Source organism: Opisthocomus hoazin, chromosome 7 (genome assembly GCF_030867145.1).
Source record: "Opisthocomus hoazin isolate bOpiHoa1 chromosome 7, bOpiHoa1.hap1, whole genome shotgun sequence".
Taxonomy (NCBI): domain Eukaryota; kingdom Metazoa; phylum Chordata; class Aves; order Opisthocomiformes; family Opisthocomidae; genus Opisthocomus; species Opisthocomus hoazin.
The window spans coordinates 1,593,888-1,613,992 of NC_134420.1; the positions used below are offsets into that span (position 1 = coordinate 1,593,888).

At 69.9% G+C, this 20,105-nt stretch overlaps 3 protein-coding genes across 9 annotated transcripts; 1 reads left to right on the plus strand and 2 right to left on the minus strand.

The window, feature by feature from the left end:
• The first annotated feature begins 683 nt into the window (after window positions 1–683).
• FNTB (farnesyltransferase, CAAX box, subunit beta) lies at window positions 684–7,417 on the plus strand. Of its 6 annotated transcripts, none has more exons than XM_075425926.1 (13): window positions 684–1,488; window positions 2,418–2,482; window positions 2,827–2,899; window positions 3,172–3,263; window positions 3,640–3,786; window positions 3,898–3,981; window positions 5,151–5,237; window positions 5,314–5,443; window positions 5,531–5,663; window positions 6,166–6,375; window positions 6,581–6,692; window positions 6,780–6,894; window positions 6,977–7,075. In XM_075425926.1, the coding sequence occupies exons 1-13, from the start codon at window positions 1,165–1,167 to the stop codon at window positions 7,064–7,066; spliced, it is 1,662 nt and encodes a 553-aa protein (XP_075282041.1). In that variant the 5' UTR covers window positions 684–1,164; the 3' UTR covers window positions 7,067–7,075. The 6 variants fall into 6 exon arrangements, with proteins under 6 accessions (XP_075282041.1, XP_075282040.1, XP_075282042.1 ...); XM_075425925.1 differs by having other exon boundaries at window positions 687–1,488; window positions 6,974–7,075; XM_075425929.1 differs by lacking the exon at window positions 684–1,488 and adding an exon at window positions 1,720–1,832 and having other exon boundaries at window positions 6,974–7,075.
• MAX (MYC associated factor X) lies at window positions 7,398–13,423 on the minus strand. Of its 2 annotated transcripts, none has more exons than XM_075425932.1 (5): window positions 13,298–13,423; window positions 13,103–13,129; window positions 9,631–9,738; window positions 9,147–9,276; window positions 7,398–8,334 (listed from the first exon to the last, which is right to left on the minus strand). In XM_075425932.1, the coding sequence occupies exons 1-5, from the start codon at window positions 13,331–13,333 to the stop codon at window positions 8,147–8,149; spliced, it is 489 nt and encodes a 162-aa protein (XP_075282047.1). In that variant the 5' UTR covers window positions 13,334–13,423; the 3' UTR covers window positions 7,398–8,146. The 2 variants fall into 2 exon arrangements, with proteins under 2 accessions (XP_075282047.1, XP_075282046.1); XM_075425931.1 differs by having other exon boundaries at window positions 9,147–9,270; window positions 13,298–13,348.
• A 225-nt stretch (window positions 13,424–13,648) lies between these two features.
• On the minus strand, window positions 13,649–18,017 carry UNC93B1 (unc-93B1 regulator of TLR signaling). The gene is made up of 12 exons (XM_075426782.1): window positions 17,949–18,017; window positions 17,219–17,308; window positions 16,997–17,138; window positions 16,768–16,921; window positions 16,523–16,684; window positions 16,331–16,460; window positions 16,156–16,249; window positions 15,954–16,078; window positions 15,700–15,882; window positions 15,344–15,617; window positions 15,022–15,140; window positions 13,649–14,912 (listed from the first exon to the last, which is right to left on the minus strand). The coding sequence occupies exons 2-12, from the start codon at window positions 17,285–17,287 to the stop codon at window positions 14,646–14,648; spliced, it is 1,719 nt and encodes a 572-aa protein (XP_075282897.1). The 5' UTR covers window positions 17,288–17,308; window positions 17,949–18,017; the 3' UTR covers window positions 13,649–14,645.
• Between the last annotated feature and the right edge of the window lie 2,088 nt (window positions 18,018–20,105).

Below are 20,105 nucleotides of genomic sequence, written 5' to 3' on the forward strand. Positions count from 1 at the left end.
GGGGGATGCTCGGGGGCACCGGGGGATGGTCTGGGGTATCGGGGGGGACACACCGGGGATGGACCGGGGGGGGCACCGGGAGATGCTCTGGGGCATCGGGATGGGGGAATGCACCGGGAGGGGAGCTGGGGGGAGCGGGGGGGGGGGGAAACACACGGGGGAGGCGGCGGGAGGGGACACCGGGGGTGGGGGGACACCGGGGGATGCTCTGGGGCACCGGGGGGGAACATCAGGGAGGACAGCGGGGGGGCACCGGGGATGCAGCGGGGGGGGGCACCGGGAGGTGGTCTTGGGCACTGGAGGGGCACCGGGGGATGGTCTGGGGCACCGGAGGGGGGACACCGGGGATGCACCGGGGGGGGCACCGGGGGATGCTCTGGGGCATCGGGGGGGGGGACACGGGGTCTGCACTGGGTGATATGGGGAGGGGACACCTGGGGACACAGCAGGGACTCCCCCCCCCAAGGAGAGACTGGGGAATGGTGGGGGGGGAGCGGGGGCCACTGGGGTGACCCAGGGAGCTGCACCAGGGGACCGGGGGGTACTGGGGGACACCGGGCTGTCCCCGGGGCTGGGGTGGTCTGGGGGGTCCCGGGGTCCGGGCTGTGGTGGGGGCCCTGCAGCGGGTGCTGGGGTGCAGGGGGCTGTGGGGTGCAGGCCGGCGGGGCTGCGGGTCGCGGGGTGACGCGGGGCAGCGGCGCGGTGAGGTCACCGCTGCGGTGTGGTGACGCAGCGCTGCGATGACGCCACACAGCGCCCCAGCGCGATGACACAGCGCTGTGCCGCGATGACGTCATGGAGTGCTCCAGCGCAACGACGCAGCGCCGTGACGCAATGACACCGTGCAGCGCTCCAGCGCCATGACACGACGCCGTGATGCGATGATGTCACGCAGCGCCATGACGCGACGCTGCGACGCGATGACGCCATGCAGTGCCATGACACAACGCCGTGATGCAATGACGTCACGCAGCGCTCCAGCACAATGACACGCCATGATGCGATGATGTCACACAGCGCAGTGACGCGACGCCATGATGCAATGACGTCACGCAGCGCTCCAGCGCAATGACATGCCATGATGCAATGACAGCACGCAGCGCCATGACGCGACGCCACGACGCGATGACGCCACGCAGCGGCATGACGTGACGCCGTGATGCAATGACGTCACGCAGTGCCATGACACGACGCTGCGACGTGATGACGCCACGCAGTGCCATGACACTACGCCATGATGCAACGACACCATGCAGCACCATGACGCGACGCCGCGACACGATGATGCCACGCAGCGCCATGACACGATGCCGCGACGCGATGACGCCACGCAGCGCCATGACACGACGCCGCGATGCAATGACGTCACGCAGCGCCATGACGCGATGCCGCGACACGATGACGTCACGCAGCGCCATGACGCGATGCCGCGACGCGATGACGCCACGCAGCGCTCCAGCACACCGACCCAACGGGACGCAGCGCCAGGTGCCGCGCTGCAGCGTGATGACGCCACGCGGGTGACGCAACAAGGCAGCGCGGCGCGCCCCGCCCCGGCCGCCCGAGCGTGACGTCATGGCGCGGTGACGCAGCGCCCCCCCCCCCTTTCCCTTCCCTCCAGCTGCGCATGCGCGGCCGGGCCGGGCGGCGGCGGGGCGTGGTGAGGGGCGTGGCGAGAGGCGTGGCGAGGGGCGTGGCCTCCTGTCCCCGCCCGGCCGCCGTCGTCCCGCCGGCGCGGAGCCGCCCGCAGCATGGCGGGAGCGTCCCCCCCCAGCGGCGGGCGGCGGCGGCTGCGGGACGACGGGGTGCGGACCGCCACCTCCGCCGAGCAGGTGCGGGGCTGGGGGGGCGGGGGGGAACCCACCGGGCCCGGGGGGGGGGGGGGGTCCCGGGGAGAGCCAGACCCCCCCCCGAACCGGGCCCGGCCGCGCCGCTGCTCCCCGGGGCAGCGGGCAGACCCCGGGTGGGTGCGAGGCGTGGGGGGGGGGGGGGTTCCCGCTCCCCTTATTGAGGCTACGGAGACCCCCCCCCCCCCAGCGAAGCCCCGGCGGGTTTTCGGGCGGGTTCCCCCCGGTTGGGGGCCGAGCAGCTCGAACCAGAGCGAGCGGTCGCCGTGGCGGGGTCCCCGTTCTCCCGGGCTGGGGGGGGGGGGGGGGGTGGTCCCGGGATGACCCCCCCTCCATCACCGTTCAGCGACGCCGGACGGGGCCCGCGCCGGTGGTCCCGCTCCCGGAGCTCCGCGGCTTTGGGTCGCTTCGGTTTCCCCCGGAGAAGGCGTCGAGACGATGGAGAAACCCCCCCCCGGGATGGGGCTGGGGGCCGGGGCGGGGTGCCGGGGGGGGGAGGGGCAGGAGGCGTTTGGGAGGGGCAGAGCCGCGTGTCCGAGCTCACCGCTTCGCCCCCCCTCGCCGTGGCAGGCCAAGGTGGAGGACATCGTGCAGGAGGTCTTCGACGCCTGCGAGACGAACCATCACGCCTCGCGGTGAGTCCCCGTGGCGGAAAGCCTCAATAAATAAATAATAAATAGTAATAATAATAATAATAATAATAATAATAATAATAAAAGACCCCCCAAGGCGTTCAAAAACCACGTAGACGCGGCGCCTGGGGACGCGGTTTGGCCGGCACGGTGGTGGCGGGGCGATGGTTGGGCTGGAGGAGCTCCAAGGTCTCTTCCAGCCTTAATGGTTCCGTAAACTGGGAGCTCTGGGGTGGGAGCGGGCGCTGATTCGGGCGCGGCCCCGGCCCCCTCAGCGGCGCGAGCCCCGAACGCGCCGGCCGAGGGCTCGTGTCCCCCCCTTGATGTGTCCCCTCCGTGTCCCCCAGGTTCGTCCTCCAGCGGGAGAAGCACTTCCATTACCTGAAGAGAGGCCTCCGGCAGCTGACCGAAGCCTACGAGGTAGCGGCGATGGCGGCGGCGCTGCCAGCGTCCTGCTGTCCCCCCCCCCCACCTTCACCCCACGGTTGGGGACAACCCTTCGCCCCACGGTCCCTGCCGGAGTTGTCACCGGGCATTGGCCCGTCCCCATCGCTGTTGTCCCCTTGGGTGGTGCCCGGCCCCGGGGTGATGCTCTGGGGAAAGTTGGGGGTCTCCCTTGTGTCTCCCCCGCCGTGGGAGCTCTGCCTGCACCCCCAGCCCCCCCTGAGTGTCCCCCCCCCCTGTCCCCGCAGTGTCTGGACGCCAGCCGCCCCTGGCTCTGCTACTGGATCCTGCACAGCCTGGAGCTGCTGGACGAGCCCATCCCCCAGTCCGTCGCCTCCGAGTGAGTGGCACAGTGAGGGGGGGGGCGGGGAGCAGAGCCCCGCGATGGCGGCGTGGGGACCCCCCCACCGCGTGATGCCGGAGGTGCCACCTCCCGCTGTCCCCGCGCGCTGGCGGTGGCAAAGGAGCGCTTTGTGTCCCCGCGGCCGTCAATGCCGCCTATTCTTCCGGCCAGCGCCTCGTGACGGATGGAGATTTTGGAGGTGGGGGGGGGGGAAGAGAGAGATAACCCCCGGCTTTGACCCTGGGGGGGGGGACACCGGGGGCTAACGGGGCTGGCCACGAGCCGTGGAGCCCCCGCTGCTGGTGGGAGCGAGGAGGGGTCTCCCCCACCCCGGTGGGATACGTCATGGGGAGTGACCCCCCCCACCTCGCAGCGTCTGCCAGTTCCTGAGTCACTGCCAGAGCCCCCAGGGTGGCTTCGGGGGGGGCCCCGGCCAGCACCCCCACCTCGCCCCCACCTACGCCGCCGTCAACGCGCTCTGCATCATCGGCACCGAGGAGGCGTTCGGCGTCATCGACAGGTACGGCCGGCGGGGTGGGGGTGCGGGGGGGGGGGGTCCGCCAGCCGGTGTGGGGCCGGGGGGCGGTGGGATGCGTGCCCCCCCCCCCTCGCATCCCGCCGGCTCCCGCAGGCAGAAGCTGCTGGAGTACCTGCGCTCGCTGAAGCAGCCCGACGGCTCCTTCCTCATGCACGTCGGCGGCGAGGTGGACGTCAGGTGGGCTCCCGGCGCGGGGCTGGGGGGGGACACGACGGCTCTGCCGCGGCTCCAGCTGGGTGGGCGTCGCGGCGGGGAGCTGGCGTCGCGACGGGGAGCCGGTGTCGTGGTGGGGAGCTGGCGTTGCGATGGGGAGCCGGCGTCATGGCATGGAGCTGGTGTCAGGGTGGGGAGCCGGCATCGCGACGGGGAGCCAGCGTCATGGCGGGGAGCTGGTGTCATGGTGTGGAGCTGGTGTCATGGTGGGGAGCCGGCGTTGCGATGGGGAGCCGGTGTCGTGGCGGGGAGCTGGTGTCATGGCGGGGAGCCGGCATCGCGACGGGGAGCCAGCGTCATGGCATGGAGCTGGTGTCATGGCGTGGAGCTGGTGTCATGGTGGGGAGCCGGCGTCGCGATGGGGAGCCGGCGGCATGGCGGGGAGCTGGTGTCGCGGCGGGGAGCCGGCGTCACAACAGGGAACCGGTATCATGGCGGGGAGCTGGCGTCGCGACAGGGAGCCGGTGTCACGACGGGGAGCCGGAGTCATGGTGGGGAGCTGGCGCCATGGTGGGGAGCTGATGTCGCGGCGGGGAGCCGGCGTCGCGGTGGGGAGCCGATGTTGCGGCGGGGAGCCGGCGTCGTGGCGGGGAGCTGGCGTCACGGAGCCGGTGTCATGGCGGGGAGCGGGTGTCACGGAGCTGGTGTCATGGTGGGGAGCCGGTGTCGCAGTAGGGAGCCAGCGTCACAACGGGGAGCCAGCATCACGGTGGGGAGCCAGTGTCGTGGCAGGGAGCTGGCGTCACGGAGCCGGTGTCATGGCGGGGAGCCGGTGTCATGGAGCCGGCGTCATGGCGGGGAGCTGGCGTCACGGTGGGGAGCCGATTTCACGGTGGGGAGCCGGCGTCGTGGCGGGGAGCTGGCGTCACGGAGCCAGTGTCATGGCGGGGAGCCGGTGTCATGGCGGGGAGCCGGCGTCGCGGAGCCGGCATCGCAGTGGGGAGCCGGTGTCATGGCGGGGAGCCGGTGTCACGGAGCCGGTGTCATGGCGGGGAGCCGGCGTCGCGGAGCCGGCGTCGCAGTGGGGAGCCGGTGTCATGGCGGGGAGCTGGTGTCACGGAGCCGGTGTCATGGCGGGGAGCCGGTGTCATGGCGGGGAGCCGGCGTCGCGTCCCAGCGCCCGTCTCTCGCAGGAGCGCCTACTGCGCCGCCGCCGTGGCCTCGCTCACCAACGTCCTGACGCCCGCGCTCTTCGCCGGGACGGCCGAGTGGATCGCGAGGTGAGTGCCGGCGAGGACGGGGGGCACGGGGATGGCCCCTCGCCCCGCCGCCGTCCTGACGCCGCCGCCCGTGCAGGTGCCAGAACTGGGAGGGCGGCATCGGCGGCGTGCCGGGCATGGAGGCCCACGGCGGGTACACCTTCTGCGGCGTGGCCGCCTTGGTCATCCTCAAGAAGGAACATCTGCTGGACCTCCGGAGCTTGCTGGTGAGCGGCGCCGCGGTCCCCTCGGCTCTCCCGGTGGGTGGGCGCCGGGTCCCCGTCCCGGCACCCACTCCTCCCCGTCCCGCGTAGCACTGGGTGACCGGCCGGCAGATGCGCTTCGAGGGCGGCTTCCAGGGTCGCTGCAACAAGCTGGTGGATGGGTGCTACTCCTTCTGGCAAGCTGGCCTCCTGCCCCTGCTCCACCGTGCCCTCCACGCCGAGGGTGAGTCGGACCGGGGGGGTCCCGGCGTCCTCTGCCCCCAAAACGGCATCTCCGGGGAGGGACGAGGGTCTGAGCGCGGGAATTCCCCCCCATGGCCCCGTTCTAGGGGGGGAATTTGTGCTTCTTGGCAGCAAGGCTTGAGGGACCTGGGTGTCCTGGTGGGTGACAGGGTGACCATGAGCCAGCAGCGTGCCCTGGGTGCCAAGAAGGCCGATGGGATCCTGGGGTGCATCAGGAGGAGTGTGGGCAGCAGGTCAGGGAGGTTCTCCTCCCCCTCTGCTCTGCCCCAGTGAGGCCCCATCTGCAGTGCTGGGTCCAGTGCTGGGCTCCCCAGTTCAAGAAAGATGAGGAGCTACTGGAGAGAGTCCAGCAGAGGGCTGCGAGGATGAGGAGGGGACTGGAGCATCTCTCCTCCGAGGAGAGGCTGAGGGAGCTGGGCTTGTTCAGCCTGGAGAAGAGAAGGCTGAGAGGGGACCTTAGAAATGCCTCTAAATATCTGCAGGGTGGGGGTCAGGAGGACAGGGCCAGACTCTTTCCAGTGGTGCCCAGCGACAGGACAAGGGGCAACGGGCACAAACTGAAGCAGAGGAAGCTCCAGCTGAAGATGAGGAAGAACTTCTTCCCTCTGAGGGTGACGGAGCCCTGGCCCAGGCTGCCCAGGGAGGCTGTGGAGTCTCCTTCTCTGGAGATCTTCAAGCCCCGCCTGGACAAGGTCCTGTGCCCCCTGCTCTGGGTGACCCTGCTTGGGCAGGGGGTGGCACTGGGTGACCCCAGAGGTCCCTTCCAACCCCGACCATTCTGTGATTCTGTCTGCCGGGCAGCACCTCGGTGGTGGGTGGGAAGGCGCTTGGGGGGGGGGGTCTGGCCTCCTTCCCGGGGTCCCCCCAGGCATTTCACCAGCTCCCCCCCCTCCCCAGGCGACGCGGCGCTCAGCACGTCGCGCTGGATGTTCGACCAGTCGGCGCTGCAGGAATACATCCTGCTGTGCTGCCAGTGCCCGGCCGGCGGGCTGCTCGACAAGCCGGGCAAGTGAGTACCAGCTCGGGGCTGGCATGGGGGACGGGGGGCCGCCCGGTACCCCAGCCCCCCGCTCAGCACCCCAATATCCACCCCCAGATCCCGGGATTTCTACCACACCTGCTACTGCCTGAGCGGGCTGGCCATCGCCCAGCATTTCGGCAGCGGAGACCTCCACCGCGAGGTGGTCCTGGGCGTCCCCGAGAACCGCCTGGTAGGTGCCCGGTGTCACCGCCAGCCACCTCCACGCCGGGAAAGCCACCGACCTCTCCTTTTTCCTCTCCCTCTCGCAGCAGGCCACGCACCCCGTCTACAACATCGCTCCGGAGAAGGTGGTGAGAGCGGCGATGCATTTCTTGCAGCTGCCCGTGCCCAGCGTGGAGTAAGGGTGGGGGGTCCCGCAGCCCCCCCCCGGACTGTGCCGAGCCCTGCCCGGGGTGGGTGCCGAGACGCCGCGGACGGGCAGAGCGAGGTCCTCAGGGTGCTAGCAATACCAAAAAGCGGCCCCGCGCCGTGGCTGCCAGCTCCCTCCCGGCGGGAGCCGAGGTGGCTGGGGACAGGGGGGGGGACACGGGACGCGGGCCGAGCTTTTTGGCATCAATAAACCCGAACCGAGAGCCGCCCGTCTGCCTGCGCGCGGGGAGGTGACGCCGAGCTCGGGCCGGGGACGGCTGCCCCACTGCCACCTCCCCTCCCGCCCCACGAGCGGGCGGCTGCCCCGGGGAAGGATAAAATAAGTTGGTTTTTTTTTTGTTTTTTTAATTATTATTATTTATAGTCTTATAGTAAAGGGAAGCCTTAACTTGCAAGACAACTCTGGGCAGTATGTACAACATACCTTAGATTCGTGGAATGAATGGCATCGAAACGGGGACGGGGGGGTCACCTACGGGGTGGGGACGGGCCACCGGAGTTCAGAAAATGCCACGGAGGTGGGGACGGGGGGCGGGGATGAGGAGGGGGCAGGAGGCACGCGCAGCCCACCCAGCCCGGTCTCCCTCCCCGGCTCTCGCAGGCGCTGAGGGGGGGGCAGGTGGAATTGCACACGCGGGAAATAAATAGCGAGACCCCCGCAGCGCTGGGCAGGCGCAGCTCCCCCCGGGGGGGGGCACGACAAGGGGGGGCTGCCCGGCTCCTGCGCAGCCTCGCCCTTCAGCTCTGCCCTGCCGTGGTCCCCGGGTATAAATAGAAATGCTCATATAAAATCAGGAGGGAGCGGGGAGAGGGGCTCGCTAGCTGGGAGGGGGGGGGGGGCAATGGGGGCATCTCCTTGCGACCCCCGGACCCCCCCAAGTCTGTCGGCGGGCGCTGCGAGGCCCTGCCTGGCCGGCTCCCCCCGGGGCCGTTGCGGTTAGAGCGGGGAAGGGGCCGGGAAGCTGCAGTCCGAGAGCCTCTACGAGAGAAGGGAGAGTCCTTACGCAGCCGGCGGGCGGGCGGCCGGCGGCAGCGGGGGGCCGGGGGGGGGCCTAACTGGCCTCCATGCGCAGCTTCTTCCTGCTCTGCGGCTCCTCGCGCTCCGACTCGGAGCTGGAGTCGGAGCCGCCGTCGAAGGCGGAGATGGCGCTGCCCTTGGGGTTGGTGTAGAGGCTGTTGTCCGTCGAGGGGTAGGTGGCCTGCAGCTGGGCGCTCGACCGGGCCTTCTCCAGGGCACGCACTGCAAGGCAGGGGCAACGTGTCACCCTGGTGGGTGGTCAGGTTGGAAGGGACCTCTGGGGTCACCCAGTCCCACCCCCTGCCCAAGCAGGGTCACCCAGAGCAGGCTGCACAGGACCTTGTCCAGGCGGGGCTGGAATATCTCCAGAGAAGGAGACTCCACAGCCTCCCTGGGCAGCCTGGGCCAGGGCTCCGGCACCCTCAGAGGGAAGAATCATGGAATCAGAGGTTGGAAAAGACCTCTAAGATCGAGTCCAACCATCAGGAAGTTCCTCCATGAAGAAGTTCTTCCTCATGTTCAGATGGAACTTCCCAGGCTCCAGTTTGTGCCCGTTGCCCCTTGTCCTGTCGCTGGGCACCACTGGAAAGAGTCTGGCCCTGGCCTCCTGACCCCCACCCTGCAGATATTTAGAGGCATTTCCAAGGTCCCCTCTCAGCCTTCTCTTCTCCAGGCTGAACAAGCCCAGCTCCCTCAGCCTCTCCTCGTAGGAGAGATGCTCCAGTCCCCTCCTCATCCTCGCAGCCCTCCGCTGGACTCTCTCCAGTAGCTCCTCATCTTTCTTGAGCTGGGGAGCCCAGCACTGGACCCAGCACTGCAGATGGGGCCTCACTGGGGCAGAGCAGAGGGGGAGGAGAACCTCCCTGACCTGCTGGCTACAATCACCTTGATGCACCCCAGGACCCCATCAGCCTTCTTGGCACCCAGGGCACGCTGCTGGCTCATGGTCACCCTGTCATCCCCCAGCACTCCCAGTCCCTCCACCCTCCATCAGGTCTGCCCCAGCCCGTCCCGGTGCAGTCCCCGTCGCTCACCTTGCTGCTCCAGGAGGGCGTTCTGCCTCTTGAGGTCGTCGATGTCCTGCTGGTGCGTGTGGTTTTTCCGGCGCATGTACTGGATGTACTCTGTGGCTTTGTCCAGGATTTGGGCCCGGGATGCCTGTTGCAATAGTTGGAAAAGACAGAGGCGAAATAAAGACCTCGCCCCGGGGGTGACCGACGGGCTTTGGGCTGCCCCGTCCCACCCGCAGCGCGGCGGAAAGCGTTTTCCCGTCGCTCTGCTGCGCCGAAGTCACCGGGCGAAGCGAAGCCCGGCTCCTGTCCCCGGTGGGGACACATCCGGGGGTCCTCGCCGCGGGGCAGAGCCTCGCCGGCGCCGGGAAGCGTCGGTTTGCGGACCCTGCGAGGAACCGCAGCTCGGCCCCGCTGCCGCCGAAATCCCGGTCCAAGCTCGGCGCCGCGGGGCGGGCCGGGGGGGTGGGGGACGCGGCCGCGCTCCCGCCGCGCTCCCCAAACTCACCTTCTCTCCCTGGAGGGAGGGGACCGAGTCCCGCAGGCTGTGGAAGCTGTCCTTGATGTGGTCCCTGCGCTTGCGCTCCAGCGCGTTGTGGTGAGCCCGTTTGTCGGCCTGGGAGGGAAGCGAGCGAGGAGCCTGAGCGGCCGGCGAGGGTCCGGCGCCGCGGCGGGGACCCCCAACCCGCTCCGCTCTCCCGTGGGCTGGCGGGGGGGTTCGGCGGCCGCCCCGCTGCCGAGCTTCACCCCGAAGCCCGGAGGCTTCCTCGGGCGGCACCGCGGCCGCGACGCCTCGGGCTCTGCAGCGCGAGGGCGTGGGAGGGAGGCGGCTCCGCTGCTTTCGGTTTCCCCCCAGCTTCCTGGGGGGGGGGGGGGGAAGCGCCGGGGAGCGGCGGCCCAGCATGGCCCCAGGGGAGGGGGGCAGCTCGCCGGCCCCCCGTCCTGCACCCCCCTCAAAACAACCGAACGCAGCCCCCCCCCCGAAAACACAACCCAAACGTTCCCCCCCTCCCAAAACAGACAAAACCCCATGCATAACCCCCTCCCGGAGAAAGAAACACCCCCATTTTCCCCCCAAAAGCCCCAGCCCCCCCCCCCCCCAAGACCCCCAGCCCCACAGATCACCTACCCCCCCCCAAGCCCCTCAGGAGGCACAAGCCTCCCGTTACACCCCAAACCCAGCTCCCTCTCCAAGAGCCCTGGGCCCACAGGCGTCCCCCCAAACACCCCCCCCCCAAGAGACATAAGTCCCATAGGCGTGTGTGCCCCCCAACAGCCCCAGCCCCACAGGACACCCCCAGAGCCCCAGCCCCCCCCTCCCAACAGCCCCAGCCCCCCAGGGCACCCTCAGCCCCCCAACCCCACAGATTCCCCCCCTCAAAAGCCACAAACCCCATAGGCGTGTGTGCCCCCCGAAAGCCCCAGCCCCACAGGACACCCCAAATGCCCAGCCCCCCCCCCAGCCCCATAGGACACCCCCAGCCCCCCAGATCCCCCTCCTCCAAGAGCCACAAACCCCATAGGCGTGTGTGCCCCCCAACAGCCCCAACCCCACAGGACGCCCCAAATGCCCAGCCCCCCCCAACAGATCCAGCCCAATAGGACACCTCCAGCCCCCCAGATTCCCCCCCAAGAGCCCCAAACCCCATAGGTGTGTGTGCCCCCCAACAGCCCCAGCCCCACAAGACACCCCCAGACCCACAACCCCTCAGACCCCCCTGCCAAGAGCCACAAACCCCATAGACGTGTGTGCCCCACAACAGCCCCAACACCACAGGATGCCCCGAATGCCCAGCCCCCACCCCCCCAACAGCCCCAGCCCCATAGGACACCCCCAGACCTCAAGCCCCACAGATTCCCCCCCCCAAGAGCCACAAACCCCATAGATGTGTGTGGCCCCCGACAGCCCCAACCCCTCAGAGTCCACCCCCCCCAAGAGCCACAAACCCCACAAGCGTGTGTGCCCCCCAACAGCCCCAGCCCCACAGAACACCCCCAGACACCCAATCCTCAGACCCCCCCCCCCAAACAGACCCAGCCCCATAGGACACCCCCAACCCCCCAGATTCCCCCCCCAAGAGCCACACACCCCATAGACGTATGTGCCCCCCAACAGCCCCAGCCCCACAAGACACCTCCAACCCCTCACCCCCCCCGCCCCCCCAAAGACCACAAACCCCACAGGCCTGTGTGCCCCCCAACAGCCCCAGCCCCACCGGACACCCCCAGACCCCCAAGCCCTCAGACCTGCCCCCCCGAAGAGCCACAAACCCCACAGGCCTGTGTGCTCTCCAATAGCCCCAACCCCACAGGATACCCCCAGACCCCCACCCCCACCCCCTCACCCCACCCCAAAGACCACAAACCCCACAGGCCTGTGAGCCCCCCAACAGCCCCAGCCCCACAGGACACCCCCAGACCCCCAACCCCTCACCCCCCCCCAGATCCACAAACCCCACAGGCCTGTGAGCCCCCCAACAACCCCAGCCCCACAGTACACCCCCAGACACCCCCCCCAAAGACCACAAACCCCACAGGCCTGTGAGCCCCCCAACAGCTCCAGCCCCACAGCACAACCCCAGCCCCCCAACCCCATGGATTCTCCCCCTAAGAGCCACAAACCCCACAAGCGTGTGTGCCCCCCAACAGCCCCAGCCCCACAGAACACCCCCAGATCCCCAATCCTCAGCCCCCCCAAACAGCCCCAGCCCCATAGGACACCCCCAACCCCCCAGATTCCCCCCCCCAAGAGCCACGCACCCCATAGACGTATGTGCCCCCCAACAGGCCCAGCCCCACAAGACACCCCCAACCCCTCACCCCCCCCCCAAAGACCACAAACCCCACAGGCCTGTGTGCCCCCCAACAGCCCCAGCCCCACAGGACACCCCCAGACCCCCAACCCCTCACCCCCCCCGCCAAGATCCACAAACCCCACAGGCCTGTGTGCCCCCCAACAGCCCCAACCCCACAGGACACCCCCAAACCCCCAGACACCCCCCCCAAAGACCATAAACCCCACAGGCCTGTGTGCCCCCCAACAGCCCCAGCCCCACAGGACACCCCCAGACCCCCAACCCCTCACCCCCCCCCCAGATCCACAAACCCCACAGGCCTGTGAGCCCCTCAACAACCCCAGCCCCACAGGACACCCCCAGACACCCCCCCCAAAGACCACAAACCCCACAGGCCTGTGAGCCCCCCAACAGCTCCAGCCCCACAGCACAACCCCAGCCCCCCAACCCCATGGATTCTCCCCCTAAGAGCCACAAACCCCACAAGCGTGTGTGCCCCCCAACAGCCCCAGCCCCACAGAACACCCCCAGATCCCCAATCCTCAGCCCCCCCAAACAGCCCCAGCCCCATAGGACACCCCCAACCCCCCAGATTCCCCCCCCCAAGAGCCACACACCCCATAGACGTATGTGCCCCCCAACAGGCCCAGCCCCACAAGACACCCCCAACCCCTCACCCCCCCCCCAAAGACCACAAACCCCACAGGCCTGTGTGCCCCCCAACAGCCCCAGCCCCACAGGACACCCCCAGACCCCCAACCCCTCATCCCCCCCGCCAAGATCCACAAACCCCACAGGCCTGTGTGCCCCCCAACAGCCCCAACCCCACAGGACACCCCCAAACCCCCAGACACCCCCCCCAAAGACCATAAACCCCACAGGCCTGTGTGCCCCCCAACAGCCCCAGCCCCACAGGACACCCGCAGACCCCCAACCCCTCACCCCCCCCCAGATCCACAAACCCCACAGGCCTGTGAGCCCCCCAACAACCCCAGCCCCACAGGACACCCCCAGACACCCCCCCCAAAGACCACAAACCCCACAGGCCTGTGAGCCCCCCAACAGCCCCAGCCCCACAGGACACCCCCAGCCCCCCCCAGCCCCACAAGTGCCCCCCCCCAACCCACAGTCGTCCCCCCCCCCCGCCCCCACGTGCTCCAGGTACCGCGGGCGGCAGCGACGTACCGCGGACTGAAACCTGGGCTGCTCCTCCTGAGGGGAAACCGGGCCGGCGGGGAGGAAGAGGAAGATGGAGGGGGGGGGTGGTACCGGGAAACGGGTCCGGGGAAGGGAGGAAGGAAAGAGAGAAACGGACCGTTACCCCCCGCTGCCCCGGGGGGAGGCGGGGGGGTCCCGTCCCGGCGGCGGGGGCCGACTCACGTCGCTCTCCACCTCGATGTCATCGTTGTCGCTCATCGCTACCGGCCGGGTGAGCCGCGGGCCGCGCCGCCACAACAACAGCCCGCAGCGCGCATGCGCCGCCGCCGCCGGCACACGTGACCGTCCCCCCCGGCTCCGGCTTAACCAATGCGACGCGGGGGATTGTGGGTGGGGGAGTCCGCGGGGGCGACGGGGCGGTGAGGCCACCCGGGGGCGGGGACTACAGCTCCCGGCGTGCACCGCGCCCCGGGGCGCGGTGCACGCCGGGAGCTGTAGTCCCCGCCCCCGGGTGGCCCTGGTGACTGCTTCACCTCATGGAGGGCGGCGAGGCCGCGACGACGCAAAGGCCGAGTACGACGGCGCTGGGCGCGGAGAGCTTTTATTGAGCCATAAGGGAGCAAATGGAGGGGGTCGGGCCGGCTTGGATGTGGCGCCTCGGGGGGTGGTGGGGGTCCGTGGGCCTGGCCTGAGGGGCTGTGAACCTGCCTGGGGGGCGGTGGGCCTGACCTGGGGGTCTGCAGGCCTGATCTGAGGGGCTGTGGGCCTGGCCTTTGTGTCTATAGGCTTGCCTGAGGGGCTGTGAACCTGCCTGGGGGTCCGTGGGCCTGGCGTGAGGGGCTCTGGGGCTGGCCTGGGGCTCTGTGGGCCTGGTCTGAGGGGCTGTGGGGCTGGCCTGGGGGTCTGTGGGCCTGGTTTGAGGGGCTGTGGGGCTACCTGAGGGGCTGTGGGACTGGCCTGAGGGTCTGCAGGCTTGCCTGAGAGGCTGTCAACCTGTCTAGGGGTCCATGGGCCTGGCGTGAGGGGCTGTGGGCCTGGCCTGGGGGCCTATGGGCCTGGCCTGGGGGTCTACAGGCTTGCCTGGGGGGCTGCAGGCCTGACCTGAGAGGCTGTGGGCCTAGCCTGTGCATCTATAGGCTTGCCTGGGGGGCTGCAGGACCTGCCTGGGGGGCTGTGGACCTGCCTGGGGGGCTGCAGGACTGGCCTGGGGGTCTGTGGGCCTGTGTGGGGGGCTGTGGACCTGCCTGGGGGGGCTGCAAGCCTGGCCTGAGGGGGCTGCGGGACTTCCTCAGGATCTGTAGGCCTGCATGGGGGTCTACGGGCCTGACCTGGGGGTCCGCGGGCCTGGCCTGGGGGGCTGCAGGCTTGGCTAGGGGGGCTGTGGGCCTAGCGGTGAGGGGCTCTGTGGGGGTGCTTGGGAGTGCTGCAAGCCTGGCCTGAGGAAGTTTGGGGCCCATTTGGGGGTTTGGGGCAGCTCCAGGGAGGGCTGTGGACCCTCCCCCCCCCGTTTCAGGTTCAGAGAACGGGGTGGGGGGACACCACCGCGGCGGCGGGGCAGGACAGGCCGTCCCTAACCCAACTGGTCCCCATCGTCTTTCGGCAGCTCGTCCCTGCTGGTGTTCTCTGTCGGGCGCTCGTCGTCGTCCTCGCTGCCGTCGCCCTCCGAGCCGGTCTCGTCCGAGTCGTCCTCCTCCAGGTAGCGGTAGCCGCGCATCTTGTGGCGCGGGCGGGGGATGCGGGGCAGGCGGTAGGCCACGTGCCGCGCCAGCTTCCGCTCCATCCAGAGGTAGGTGCCCACCGCCACCGCCAGCGTCAGCAGCATGATGGACAGCTTGGCCTGGGGGAAGGGCAAAGCCGGGGATCGGCGCAGCACCCCATCCCCGAGCCCTGCTGGGCCCGGAGGCGACGGAGCCAGCGGGGACGGGTGCCCGCCCGGCCACGCTCACCTTCATGGGCAGCCCCGACCAGAGGTAGACGGTGAAGATGGCCAGCGCCTGCCACCAGTGGTAGATGGTGAAGATGAAGTCTTGGCGCTCCTTGTCCTCGTACAGCATGCCCAGGAGGACTGCGTCGGGGTGGGGGAGAGCGGCTGTCGGCGTCCCCCTCCCGTGCTGGCGTCCCCTCTCGGGGCACCGTTCGCAGGACCCCGTCCCGCTCCTTGCCCGCGGAGTCGGGGACCACCAGGTTGCGGCGTCGGGGAGCCGGGGACACTCCGGCCGTGCCAGGGACCAAGAGAGAGGCCGCGTTGGGGACCTTCCCGGTACTCACTGCTAATGCCGGTCTTGTTGAGGGCGCTCCCCGTGCCCCAGAGCACGGCTATGGTGTAGAGCAGAGGTGCCTGGACCAGGCGCCGGGGCTCGGGCGCCCAGCAGAAGAGAGTCACCAGGAGGGTGGCGTGGACGAGGGCTCCGGCCAGCAGCGGGACGTGTCGCCGCAGGCGCAGCGTGCAGAGGGCCAGGCTGGAGCAGGCCGAGGCGGAGAAGCCGTAGGCCATGAGGAGGTACGCCAGCTTCTCCAGCCCCAGAGCACAGACACCGTAATTCTGCGGCGAGGAGGGGGCTCAGCGTCGCCCCGATGGGGGCCGTCCCCGCTCCGCCACCCCCTGCCCCGTCCCCGGGCCCTACCAGGGAGAAGCCGGTGCAGACGAAGAGCACCTCGAAGCCGCTGTAGATGAACAAGGGGAAGAGGTGACGCAGGCGGTAATCCCGCATGTGCTTGAAGGGCAGCTGGAAGATGTTCCCCCAGCCGATGCTGCGCAGGTCGATCTCCTCCGTGGGCCGATACGCCGAGCCGCAGAGCACCAGGACCTGCCACGCAGCCACGGGTCAGGCTCTGCCGCCATCCCGGCCCGGCTCCCCGCCCCCGCCGCGGCGCTCACCACCAGCATGGCGAGGAAAGCGGCCGCCATCAACGCGCTCTCCACGACGATGAGGTTGACGCTGCGCGGCAGGCTCTGCAGCACCGTCTTGTTGAAGCCGGTCAGCGTGCCGTGGCTCAGGGTCCCTGCCGGGGGAGGGCGGACGCCGCGGCTCAGCGCCAGCCGGGGAGGGCCCCGCGCCGTCCCGCGCCCCAGCGCTCACCGCAGTGCTTGACGCCGTAGAGCGTGTGGTTGAGCTGGTAGAGGTAGTTGTTGAGGAAGAAGAGCATCGGCATCTGAGCGCAGACGAAGCTCAGCTGCGAAGAGGAAGAGCGGGGGATGCTCAGCGCCGGGCTGGCCGGCGCGGTCCCGTGCCGCGTCCCGCGCCCGGCTCTCACGTGGAAGCAGACGTAGAAGACGGTCTGGAAGACGACGACGTAGGCGTTGCAGGCGCCCCGCGGCGCCCGCTGCTGCTCCTGCACGTGCTCCTCCTTGTAGTTGACGAACTCGTAGTACTTCTGGGCCATCCTGCGCGGCGAGGGTCAGCCGGTGCCCCCCGGCACCCCCCACCCGAGACCCCCGCCGCCTACCGCGTGATGTAGCTGCCCATGGAAGCCCAGAGGGGCACGATGGCCACGCCGATGGCCACGGCGGACGGCACCAGCGTGTAGTAGCGCTCCCAGTAGTTGCTGGAGACGAAGAGGGCGTAGATCCCCACCGCCAGGAACATGGCCCACTTGGTGCCGAAAAACCTGCCGGGATGAAGCCGGGGAGGGGGATGCGGTGGGCGGCCGTGCCGGCGCGGCGGCGGCGGGGAGCGCGGGTGGCACCGTACCTGATGAGGACCGGGGTGTAGAGCAGCGCGGCGACGGGGGTGACGTTGATGCCCATCAGCACCTTGCGGTCGATGTCCTCCAGCTGGATGTTGCTGTACTTCACCTCCCGGTAGGTCTCGTCGTAGTGCAGGATCAGCTGCATCTGCAGGAGGCCTGGGGGGGGGGTCCAGCGGCTGTCACCCCCCTCCCCGAGCCCCCCAGACCCCCCGGGGAGGGGCAGGGCCCTACCCAGGTAGACGCCGTAGGTGAGCGCGCCGGCCAAGCTGGCGGCCAGCACGTTCTTGATGACGGCGAGCCGCTTGCGGCGGAAGTATTTCTGCTCCTCCTCTTCCTCGTTGTAGTCGGGGTGGGCGCCCACGAAGTCGTCCAGCTGCGGGTCACCACGGCCGTGGGTCCCCTGGGGATGGCCGCCACCCCCCTGGCCCCCCATGGGTGCCCCCCCGGCCTCACCTGCGCCTCCGGCCCCTCGCCCGCCGCCGTCTTGGCCGTGTCCTGGTAGCAGCCGGGGTCTTTCTCCATCGCTGGCTCTGCCGGGGGGGCCTGGGTGGTGTTGGGGTGGGGGGGGACCCTGTTGGCACCCCCAAGTCCTGCGCACATGGGTGCTGCACCCTCAGCACCCGCATCCGTGTGCTTTGCGCCCCTGCGCCCAGCACCCCCAGACTCTGCACCCCTACACCGTTCATTCATGTGCTGAGCACCCCCAGACCCTGCACCCATGTCCTCTGCACCCCCAGACCCTGCACCCAGCACCCCCAGACCCTGCACCCATGTGCTCTGAACCCCCAGACCCTATGCCCAGCACCCCCAGACCCTGCACCCAGTGCCTGCAGCCCTGCGCCCAGCACCCCCAGACTCAGCACCCTTGTCCTCTGCACCCCCAGACCCTGTACCCAGCACCCCCAGACCCTGCGCGCAGCACCCCCAGACCCTGCACCCATGTGCTCTGAACCCCCAGACCCTGCGCCCTGCAGCCCTGCGCCCAGCACCCCCAGACCCTGCACCCATGTGCTCTGAACCCCCAGACCCTGTGCCCAGCACCCCCAGACCCTGCACCCAGCACGCCCAGACCCTGCACCCATGTGCTCTGAACCCCCAGACCCTGCGCCCAGCACCCCCAGATGCTGCACCCCTGCGCCCAGCACCCCCAAACCCCGCAGCCTTGCGCCCAGCACCCCCAAACCTGGCACCCCGGACCGCGCTCCCCGGTGCCGCAGCCGCAGGGCCCGGCCGGGGCGGGGCGGCCGCTTCTTCCTCTTTCGGACGGGGCGGGCGGGACGGGGGGGTTTAAAGGGGCCGTTCCCGCACCCCCCCGAGCCCCGCACCCCAGTGTCCCGCAGCCCCGTGTCACGATCCACGACCCGCGCCCGTCCTCAGCACCCTGACCCCCCACCCCTAGCCCCCATCACCCCCCAACCCGCGCAGCACCCCGACCCCCCCCAAGCACCTTGACCCTCCCCAAACAACACCCATTGCCCCCCAACCCACGCAGCCCCCTGACTCCCACAGCACCCTGACACCCCCCGCACAGCCCCCATCACCCCCCCAACTGCTCAGCACCTTGACTCCCCCCCAGCACCCTGAAACCCCTCCCCCAGCACCCTGACCCCCCAGCACCCTGAACCCCCCCACCAAACAGTCCCCATCGCCCCCCAACCTGCTCAGCACCCTGACTCCCCCCCAGCACCCTGAAACCCCCCACAGAGTACCCTGACCCCCCCCAAACAGCCCCCATCGCCCCCCAAGCTGCTCAGCACCCTGACTGCCCCCCCAGCACCCTCAACCCCCACCAAACAACCCCCATTACCCCCCAACCCACACAGCCCTCTGACGCCCCCAGCACCCTGACCCCCCCCCCAAACGGTCCCCATCACCCTCAAGCCTGCACAGCACCCCTGACCCTCCCCCAGCACCCTGACCCCCCCCAGCACCCTGACACCCCCCGCACAGCCCCCATCACCCCCAAGCCTGCACAGCACCCTGAACTCCCCCCCCAGCACCCTGACCCCCCAGCACCCTGACCCCCCCCACAGCCCCCATCACCCCCAAGCCTGCACAGCACCCTGAACGCCCCCCCAGCACCCTGACCCTCCCCCAGCACCCTGACCTCCCCCCAAACAGCACCCTGAACCCCTGACCTCCCCCCAAACAGCACCCTGAACTCCCCCCCCAGCACCCTGACCCTCCCCCAGCACCCTGACCCCCCCCAAACAGCACCCTGAACGCCCCCCCAGCACCCTGAAACCCCTCCCCCAGCACCCTGACCCCCCAGCACCCTGAACCCCCCCACCAAACAGTCCCCATCGCCCCCCAACCTGCTCAGCACCCTGACTGCCCCCCCAGCACCCTCAACCCCCACCAAACAACCCCCATTACCCCCCAACCCACACAGCCCTCTGACGCCCCCAGCACCCTGACCCCCCCCACCAAACGGTCCCCATCACCCTCAAGCCTGCACAGCACCCCTGACCCTCCCCCAGCACCCTGACCCCCCCCAGCACCCTGACACCCCCCGCACAGCCCCCATCACCCCCAAGCCTGCACAGCACCCTGAACTCCCACCCCAGCACCCTGACCCCCCAGCACCCTGACCCCCCCCACAGCCCCCATCACCCCCAAGCCTGCACAGCACCCTGAACTCCCCCCCCAGCACCCTGACCCTCCCCCAGCACCCTGACCCCCCCCAAACAGCACCCTGAACGCCCCCCCAGCACCCTGACCCTCCCCCAGCACCCTGACCTCCCCCCAAACAGCACCCTGAACCCCTGACCTCCCCCCAAACAGCACCCTGAACTCCCCCCCCCAGCACCCTGACCCTCCCCCAGCACCCTGACCCCCCCCAAACAGCACCCTGAACGCCCCCCCAGCACCCTGACCCTCCCCCAGCACCCTGACCCCCCCCAAACAGCACCCTGAACTCCCCCCCAGCACCCTGACCCTCCCCCAGCACCCTGAACCCCCCCCAAACAGCACCCTGAACTCCCCCCCAGCACCCTGACCCTCCCCCAGCACCCTGACCCCCCCCCAAACAGCACCCTGAACGCCCCCCCCAGCACCCTGACCCCCCCCGCCCAGCACCCGGGCCCTGCCACTCTCGCTTCCCCTTCCCGGCCCGGGTGACGGGGCAGGGTGCCTGGGCGGGGGGACTCCGTGGTTTGGGGGTGCGGGGCTGGTTTAGGGGGTGACGGAGCACCCACGTCACCCCAGAGCCGGGGTGCCCGTGGCCGTGCGGTGCCGGTGCCCCGGGGCAGGGTGCGGGGAGAGGCCGAAATCTCCGTCACCGGGGCAGGATCCGGCCCAGCCGGTGGCGGGGGATTCTTGAGACGCGGGGAGGGTCCCC

Excerpts from the sequence above, each read along its gene's own strand:
- UNC93B1 (XM_075426782.1), bottom strand. The coding sequence starts at position 17,287 with ATGGAGAAAGACCCCGGCTGCTACCAGGACACGGCCAAGACGGCGGCG. Across the intron at positions 16,922-16,996 it reads CACCTACGGCGTCTACCTGG|GCCTCCTGCAGATGCAGCTG; the intron begins GTAGGGCCCTGC and ends CCCCCCCCCCAG. Across the intron at positions 15,883-15,953 it reads CTTTCCTCGCCATGCTGGTG|GTCCTGGTGCTCTGCGGCTC; the intron begins GTGAGCGCCGCG and ends GCTGCGTGGCAG.
- MAX (XM_075425932.1), bottom strand. The coding sequence starts at position 13,333 with ATGAGCGACAACGATGACATCGAGGTGGAGAGCGAC. Across the intron at positions 13,130-13,297 it reads ACATCGAGGTGGAGAGCGAC|GAGGAGCAGCCCAGGTTTCA; the intron begins GTGAGTCGGCCC and ends GTTTCCCCTCAG. Across the intron at positions 9,277-9,630 it reads CCTCCCTCCAGGGAGAGAAG|CAACAGGCATCCCGGGCCCA; the intron begins GTGAGTTTGGGG and ends TTCCAACTATTG.
- FNTB (XM_075425925.1), top strand. The coding sequence starts at position 1,165 with ATGACGTCACGCAGTGCCATGACACGACGCTGCGACGTGATGACGCCA. Across the intron at positions 1,489-2,417 it reads CCAACGGGACGCAGCGCCAG|GCCAAGGTGGAGGACATCGT; the intron begins GTGCCGCGCTGC and ends TCGCCGTGGCAG. Across the intron at positions 6,693-6,779 it reads CTGCTCGACAAGCCGGGCAA|ATCCCGGGATTTCTACCACA; the intron begins GTGAGTACCAGC and ends ATCCACCCCCAG.